The following is an 8,863-nucleotide window of genomic DNA, read 5'->3' as shown; positions in this document are numbered from 1 at the left end:
CACCTGCTGTGCGGCCTGCATCCGAGTATGTAGTGAGGTGGTTGGAATAGATGACACAGAGACCAGTCGGTTCCTTTAAGAAAACTTTATGCTTCCCACGTCAGCTTAGGAGGAAACCCCAGTCCGCTTAGGAGAGAGCTGTCAGGAGAAGTCTCCCCAAGAAAAAGGAGCTTCCCTTTTTAAGGACTTCTGCCATTCATCTACATACCATTCTTTCCAGACTTCTCACCCTCCTGGCTGTTGGTTTAATCTCAGGCCCCAGATTCAGGGAGACACCACAGGGGGGACAGGAAGAGGCATCTAGCTGTAGGGGGTGTGAAAGGCATGGTATTTCAGTGAGCAAGCCCTTATCTGAGCCCCATCAAGAGCTTTAGCACTGAATTGTTTTCAGTAAACATTACACAGCTGCCTGCACCCAGGCCAAAGGGGAAGTGGGTTTCTGCTCAAGGTCTGGTGTCCCCACAATGTGCATCTGTATAGAATGTAGGGATTCCAAATATGGATGTTCCCCATGAAATGTGAGGAAGGATCCAGTTAGTTCTCTATTAATTGAATGCTCTTTCTTTGGAGGTATTTGTTGTTTCTCTCTCCCACATCTCCTTTGCAAGGTTCACTCTCTGTCCATATTTTGTCAGTTTCATCACTAGTAAAAGGTACTACTATTTCTGCCTGGTCTATTCCTGTTAATTGATGAGGTCACAATTTTCATTCTTCGAATGTGTTCAGACTTTTTCACATAAGTTTTTGTTTTTCCTCTATTTATGTGTTAATAAGATCCATTCTAAGATGATATCTGCTCTTTATTAGTCTTACTTAGAAGAATACTTAGAGGTTAACATGACCAAAATGCAATCAAGCTTTGGACCCAAATGATTTACATGTGCATCCTGCACCTTCTTTTATACACCAAAGCCAATTCTTTCTTGGCTTCAGCTTATAATTTCCTGATACTATTTAATTATTTTTCACTCTCTAAGATTTCACCCAAATTACATGGTTCCTAACACTATAAACCAATTATGGACCACAGACAAGAAAATGTCTCCTAGCCATCTTTGACAGTCATTAAAATTCAGCCATTGATCATTCCTAATTTGTCCCTTTTTGTTTGTTTGCTTTTAGAGACAGGGTTTCAAAATTTGAGATAATGAATATTTAGTCTATTGCTACATTGCTGCATGCTTCTATGTTTGCAGCCACAGAAACCCAGTGAGGAGGCTGTGAGAGTGCATTTCATGAAGCTGTGAGGTTGTGGTTTGATTTTTAACCCTTTTACTCTTTTGGGAGCCTGCCACCCAGCTCTCAAAGAAATCACTCATTGGAGGCGATTCTTTCCCAGCCGTAGATTGGCTTGTTTCTTTATTAAATTAAATTATCCCATATACTTTTTCACCTCTGGGCTTTTATCTTTCTCTACACTGTACCTTTTTTTACTTCTTACTCTACTGTGCATCTGGGTGTCTGTTCCCTGTTGTCCTTTCCTAGTCTGGCTCCTCCTTCCTTTGTTTTCCTCCCAGATATCTCTTCCTATTTATTAGCTCAGCCTGCCAGCTATTCTCTGACAGTAAGTTCTTAGTCAATTTGTCTCATTTGTATTCTGTACTGTTGATATGTTTACTTGTCTCTCTATGATTGTTAAGGTGATATTCAATTAAAAGTGTACAGAAATGACAGGCGAATATATTATTCAGTTTCCTTCTAAAGTGACTTGGTGATTACATTACAGTGTACCTATAATCAAGTAAGTGTGGGGAATACCAGAATTATATGAAGGTACTGTTAAAGAAGTATACATTTACAGTGTTGTTTGTGTCATGTTTTCTGTTGTACACATGTATGGGATATTTTAGAATGCAGTGACCTATGATGATGTGCATATTGAGTTCACTTGGGAAGAATGGACTTTATTGGATCCTTCTCAGAAGAATCTCTACAAAGATGTGATGCTGGAGACCTACTGGAACCTCAACACTATAGGTAAGACTGAATTTTCCTTCATGTTTTAAATAAGGGGGCAACCATTTCTTAGTTGTTGATGCTCTTCTGAAATTTGGTTAAGAAAGAGGAAGAATGAGGGGAATAAATTGGGCATGGATCTAAGGTTCACTGAAGATGGTATCTTAAATTTGCACAATTTTCAATAATATAACATACATTTACCTGTAATACACTTTAGGATACAGTTGGGAAGACCATCATATTGAAGAATACTATCAAAATCCTGGAATATATGAAAGGTAATTTTTGTGTGCTAGTTGACACAAATATGGCCTGGAAGATAATGTAATGCATCCAGGAAGTTTTAAACAAAACAACAGCTTAAAGTATATTTGTGATTATTAAATCTCAGAAGCATATACCTCAATTTCAGGTAAGTAAATTAGGTTTTCATGGAATCCTTTTAAGAAAGAAGAAAAGGAAACAATGCCTTAAGAAATATGATCATGTGAATCATAACAGCATGAGAGCTATGATATAGAACTTTTAATCCCTTTATTTTATACTACTCATATTACAAAGTTACATATTGAAGAGGTGAGAGTAAATCTCCAAAACAATCTAATAAGCAAATAGTCATAATAAAGCTAGTCTTACTCATGTACTTCTTGTGACTGTACGACATTAATGAGGGGGCAGTTAGAATTAAAAGTCAAGTGGCAGATGTGGGGAAACCTTAATACCTACACAACAAGTCTATGAGGAAAAGAAATTCAAATTGTAAATTCAATATGGAACCCATTTATTTATTATTCTTCCTTTACTAAGCATATTATATGTTACTTGGGATACAAGCTTGTATGAGTACAGGGTTATGGAAAAATGTAACCTATCCCTCTCAGAACAATAAGAAGATATGTCTCAGTCAATACGTTCAGTATACTTATTTAACTTGATTCAAGTGTAGAAGTAATTGGTTTTCCAGCTTCATTTTTAACACATGAACTCCCACTGCAGAAAGCCCTGTGAGTACTAGGACTGTGTAAACAATTCTGTTTGTCCTAGTTCACTTAGCAAATATAGTATGACTTACAGGATAGGAAATCTTATGAATGCATTAGCAGTTGGAAAGCTCTCTGTTTTTCTAGTTCTCTTTAAATATGTGAAGAATCTCATAGAAAAATGATTGTGTTAGTGTGAGCATGTAATAAAGAATTGTACCACCACAGGTATCTGCAAAGATGCCAAACAACCCTTAATGAAGGGGAATAAAATGAGTGTAATCACAATGATAATACCATGAGATCGGATTCCTTTTTACAATTGGGCCAAACTACAAAATTAAGACACAAAGATATGTAGATTCAACAATATATTGAATGTGGTAACGCTAATATATTCCAATCATCCTTGCAGGCCTGAAAGATGTCAAAATGTAGAGAAACATTCTGGATATACTGAAAGTATTAAAGCCTTTGCAGATAACATGCATCTTCAAAGGCATACAAGAATTCATGCTGGAGAGAAAGCCTGTAAATGTAATCAGTGTGGCAAAACCTTTGCAGACCACAATTATTTAAAAGTTCACGAAAGGATACATACTGGAGTGAAGCCCTATGCATGTGATGTGTGCGGTAAATCCTTTGCACAACAAGGTAATCTAAATAAGCATAAAAGGACACATACTGGAGAGAAACCCTTTGAATGTATTCATTGTGGTAAAGCCTTTGCAGGCAGCAGTCATCTAAAAGCGCATATAAGGACACATACTGGAGTGAAACCCTATGAATGTAATTACTGTGGTAAAGCCTTTGCATGCCACAGTAATATGCAAAGGCATGAAAGGGCACATACTGGAGAGAAACCCTCTGAATGTAAACAATGTGGTAAAACTTTTACATACCGCAGTAGTCTACAAGTGCATGAAAGAATACATACTGGAGTGAAACCCTATGAATGTAAACAGTGTGGTAAAGCCTTTGCATATCGTGGTGATCTGCAGAAGCATGAAAGAACACATACTGGAGTGAAACCCTATGAATGTAAACAGTGTGGTAAAGCCTTTGCATATCGTGGTGATCTGAAGAAGCATGAAAGAACACATACTGGAGTGAAACCCTATGAATGTAAACAGTGTGGTAAAGCCTTTGCACGTATCAGGAGTCTTCGTAATCATGTTCAAAAATCATTCTGTAGAGAAACTGTATAAGTGTAGTCAGAATGCTAGTTTTTACTTTATACATGAGTAAAAGTTTTTGTATGAAATCAAACTGTTAATGCCTTTGCAATAATTCTATGTCCTTTAATACCTGGGAAAGTCTTAGATGGAACACTTTTGCTGGGGTCCTAAACACTGACTCTCCAGTTGCATAACATTGGGAAAAGGACCTGCCAGTAGGAGACCGGCATCTAAGCTATGTAATCAGCTAACTAGGACCTAGTAATGGAGAACAGGTTTCACACATAGCTAAGGAATGTAATTAGTAAACCCCAAATACATGGGAGAAGTTGTACCTCGTAAATGATCAGATTGCATTAAACTGTGGGAAGTAAATCTCAAGTTTGTTACAGAAAGTAATAAGTACTAGAAGTATTTGCAGCAAGAAATGGCCACTTTTATTCTTAAGACTGTAAAACCAAGCCGCGCATTGGTGGCACATGCCTTTTTATACCAGCACTTGGGAGGCATAGGCAGGCAGATCTCTGTGAGTTGGAGGCCAGCCTGGTCTACAAGAGCTAGTTCCAGGACAGCCTCCAAAGCCACAGAGAAACCCTGCCTCAAAAAACCAAAAAAAAAAAAAAAAAAAGAAGACTCTAAAACCGAATACAATCTTTGTATTGATTTAAATCATTCATACAAAGCCCTTGACTCTGCTGGATTGTCTCAAGAAATGATGGCTCTATAACTACTGTGTGATCTTGGGACTTGTAGCAAAAACAATTATTAAACTCACATATCTGTCTTGGCATGTGTTTTGGTATATTGATATGAAGTTACAGTCATTTTGTTATGCTGTATGTCTGATTTTGCTCTTGTTTAAATGATTTTTGTTTTTACAATACTTTGTACATATGTTTCTACTCTGTTTGAAGAATTTTGGCATATTGATAGCAATTTATGTTTATTTTTGTTAAACATTGTGTATATGTTTCTGCTCTTCTTTAAGGTATAGTACCTAGTAACAGTGTAAGGCAAAGTTTAGTTTTTGAAAGCTACTATTATCAAATACTTATGATAATCTGAAAACATATATTACTGTTTAGTCATTTATGGCAATCAAATTTATAGACATATTAGGTATATTTATGAGATAATATAGATATATATTGTAGATAGGTGGTCTTGAAAGCTTTCAAAGACCTTCACAATATAGTATTTAAAAGTTTTAGTAAACAGGGGGATTTTCATGAAAATGAGACATCTTCTCCAGGCAGCACAGATTTACTTGAGAGATGATAGACACTGTGGAAACTCATTATGCGATTGGCTTTCAGTGTGGTTACTTTAGCCATGGGACAAAGAAACTGTTCTTGCCTTTTAGAGATGACAATGTGCACTGCAAACTCAATATGTACGATCCAGAGTCTGTGACTATGGGAAAGTTTTCATCTACCTGCTTTCAATTACTTTTTCTGTTAATTATTAGTACAGGAATTTAATTTCAAATATTGTTCATGTGCCTCTGGGCTTGCATGTGTGTGTGTGAGTGTGTGTACATGTGTGCCCTTTGGCTAGTGACATCTGCAAGATGGAATTAAGTAAGACAGAAAGGGGAAAAGAAATGTGGATTTACCAACCAAGGAAAAGAAAAAGGAAGATGTCTGGTGTTTGTGTCATAGTTCTTCAATCCCAGCAGCACTGGGAAGGTGGATCTCTGTAAGTTTGAAGCCAGTCTACTCTACAGAGCAAGTTCAAGGACAGGGACCAAATCTACAGAGAAACCCCTGTCTCTAAAACCAAAGTAAAAAAATAATAAATATCTCATGTAATATTTTGATGCATGTGTGCTCTATATACAAGTACACCCTTTCACCAGAAGCTGGCACAAGGTCACACCATGTGTTTTCTGTAAAACCTAGAAACTCAACCTCTCTGGGCCTGGTTCTTTAGTATTGTTCGTGGGCCCATCTGTGGGTGTGCATTGGTGAGAGAGTGGGCACCTGTATGATCCTGCAGCATGAGGTGGGAACAAGAGGCAGTACAATCCTGTGTGTTTGTGGTTCCTGCAATGGAGCTGCATGCCATTAAGGTCCTTTTATTTCATTTATTACAAAAAGGAAAGGAGAGAGAGAGAGAGAGAGAGAGAGAGAGAGAGAGAGAGAGAGAGAGAGAAAGGAAGGAAGGAAGAAAGAAAGGAAGAAAGAAAGAAAGAAGGACAGGAAGACAGGCTCTCTTTGCAATTAGTATCCAGGATTCTTCTGCTGCTGCCCCAAGTCCCAACATCCTCCAGAACTTGCTTTCTTCTGTGTCAGCACACACTGAGGGACTAGCTCAGCTTCCAAACCCACACCTGAAGCTTCCTTCCATGCCCAGGCCAGGTTCCATTAGCATTTATTCACTTCCTTTTGCAGCCTTTCTTCATTAATGATAGGTTAATTATTTTAACTTTAATTATTTTTCATCGTGTATGGGGCCAGAGGATTTGGGATTGGGCAGATATAATAGATAAGTAAGTATACATACATACATACATACATACATACAAACATACAAACTAACATACATAGACTTGAGCGGTAAAATTTTTGAGTGGTGGTGATATACCATTTTAATGACAGCACTCATGAGAATGTGTCAGGAAGATCTCTGTGAGTTTGAGGTCAGCCTGAATTCTAGGACAGCCAAGGCTATACAGAGAAACACTGTCTTGAAAAAACAAAGGAAAAAGAGATTATGAGAGGGAAGGAAAAGATGGAGGGAGGGAAGAAGGAAGGAGAGTAAGAAACATGCAGTTTGGACCAGGAAATGTTGGCACATGTCTTTAAATTCACCACTCTGGAGGCAAGGTGACACTGAGTTGGAGGCCCGCCTGGTTTACAGATCAATTTCCAGGACTAGCTACACACAGAAAAACTGTAAACAAGAAGCAGGTGGAAGAGGAGGAGGAGTAGAACCTGAGAGAAAGAACCAGAGCATCGAATGTACATTTGCCCAGTCATCACACCAGTGAATAACCATTGTTGGGTAACTGACCAACTTTCCATTGAAAGACAACTGCACACACACACACACACACACACACACACACACACACACATCAGTTTATTCAGGAAAGGGAACCTATAATAAACTAAAGTTTCTATTGCTCCAGTGTCTAATTTGAACGAACAATCCATTTTTCCTTGGTGTTATTAACAGTACTATAGGTGAGGTGTTACAAATACCAAGGAGAAATTTACTTTGTCCCCAGCAGTTGGCTAAGCAGCCAGAAAGTCTTTTATTCTTTCTGGAGTCATTCTCAGTTCCCCACCACAATAATCCTCACTAGAGTTGGATTCTTTTTATACTGCATGCTTGTGTAAGTGCAAATTGCTGTATGTTCATGCAGCCATCCACCCCTCCAGTTAGTTAAGAGTCATGTTCTCTGGATAAGAGTCTCAAAGATGACCAGGTGAACTTCCACCAGTCTCCTCAGATATTCTTTTTCACTTTACAGCTAGGGACAAAATGAAAAAGTTGTGTGGGGTCCCCTCCCAAAAACCACCTCAGTTTTAGAGCAGGTCAGACAACCATCCCCCACTCCCAAGGTAAGGGTGCTTAAGAAGAAAGCCTCAGTTAATCTCTTTCTCAACTGGTGCACGGCCTAAGTAAATCGTTAAAAGGAACTCCGACATATCTATCTTCCTGCAGAAAATTGAACTGTAAATGTGAAACCTTCCACAGTGGAGCTGTGAGCATGCATGCAAGCAAGCAGGTCAGCAAGCAGGTGAAATACTGACTCACACACAAAAGAAATAATAAAGTCAAAAACAAGCCAACAAACAATAAAAATTCACTGCCAAGATAGAGGCAAGAGGGACAGCTGACAACAGACTCAGCATCGTTCATCATAAAGGGTATAAGGAATGGGACAAAACAGAAATCTATAATGAGAGACAGAATGAGAGAGAGATTCCCTCAGTAAAATGAATAGAAAGCACTTTGTAAGCACTCCTGGCACACAGTGAAATCACTCATATGAGGAAATTTATAGTTGTATTGTCTACCTTTAAAAATGATCTAAGAGCAAATGTAACTGACATCAGTACATAATTCAAACATCATAAATATAAGCAGATCAAACACTAGAAAGTACACCATTCAAGAATTACAAAAGCCACCAGGTAGTGATGGTACTGTCCTTTAGTCCCAGCACTCACGTAGGAGACAGAGGCAGGGGGATTTCTGAGTCCAACACCAGCCTGGACTACAAAGCAATTTCCAGGACAGCTAGGTCTGTTACATAGAGAAACCCTGTGCCCCACAAAATTAAGAGAAATACAAGCAAATCACACTTGTACCCACTTACACACAAATAATGACAATCCAAGATGAAATACGGAATATAGAAAAGTCTTTGATGGAATCCAACAAGCTAGCACAGAAATAGTAGGGCACACCTTTATTCCCAGCACTTTAAAAGCAGAGGTAGGCTGACCTTGGATAGTTTGAGGCCAGCCTGGTCTACAAAATGAGCTCTAGGACAGCTAGAATTGTTACACAGAGAAAACTTCTAGACAAACAGCAAAAATAAATAAATAAATAAATTTCTGATGTCTTTAATCCCAGCATTTGGAAGGCAGAGGTAGACAGAACTCTGAGTTTGAGGCCAGCCTGGACTACCAGACCTACTTCCAGGAGAATCTCCAAAGTCTCAAAGAAACCCTGATTCAAAAATCAAACAAAACAACAAAAACAAAAAAGTACAAACTGTCTTGAAAACAG

At 38.4% G+C, this 8,863-nt stretch overlaps 1 protein-coding gene across 1 annotated transcript; it reads left to right on the top strand.

Moving 5' to 3' along the window:
• Positions 1 to 1,580: 1,580 nt before the first annotated feature.
• Positions 1,581 to 5,705, top strand: LOC121138488 (zinc finger protein 120-like). The gene is made up of 3 exons (XM_040741171.1): positions 1,581 to 1,977; positions 2,177 to 2,237; positions 3,355 to 5,705. Exons 1-3 carry the CDS (start codon positions 1,944 to 1,946, stop codon positions 4,145 to 4,147), a joined length of 888 nt encoding a protein of 295 aa, XP_040597105.1. The 5' UTR covers positions 1,581 to 1,943; the 3' UTR covers positions 4,148 to 5,705.
• The last annotated feature ends 3,158 nt before the right edge of the window (positions 5,706 to 8,863 follow it).

The sequence above is a fragment of the Mesocricetus auratus genome, unplaced genomic scaffold (assembly GCF_017639785.1).
Source record: "Mesocricetus auratus isolate SY011 unplaced genomic scaffold, BCM_Maur_2.0 contig_10647_pilon_obj, whole genome shotgun sequence".
Taxonomy (NCBI): domain Eukaryota; kingdom Metazoa; phylum Chordata; class Mammalia; order Rodentia; family Cricetidae; genus Mesocricetus; species Mesocricetus auratus.
The sequence above is the reverse complement of the archived record's forward strand: the minus strand, read 5'-3'. Positions and strand labels throughout refer to the sequence as shown.

Excerpts from the sequence above, each read along its gene's own strand:
- LOC121138488 (XM_040741171.1), top strand. The coding sequence starts at position 1,944 with ATGCTGGAGACCTACTGGAACCTCAACACTATAG. Across the intron at positions 1,978-2,176 it reads CTGGAACCTCAACACTATAG|GATACAGTTGGGAAGACCAT; the intron begins GTAAGACTGAAT and ends AATACACTTTAG. Across the intron at positions 2,238-3,354 it reads AATCCTGGAATATATGAAAG|GCCTGAAAGATGTCAAAATG; the intron begins GTAATTTTTGTG and ends TCATCCTTGCAG.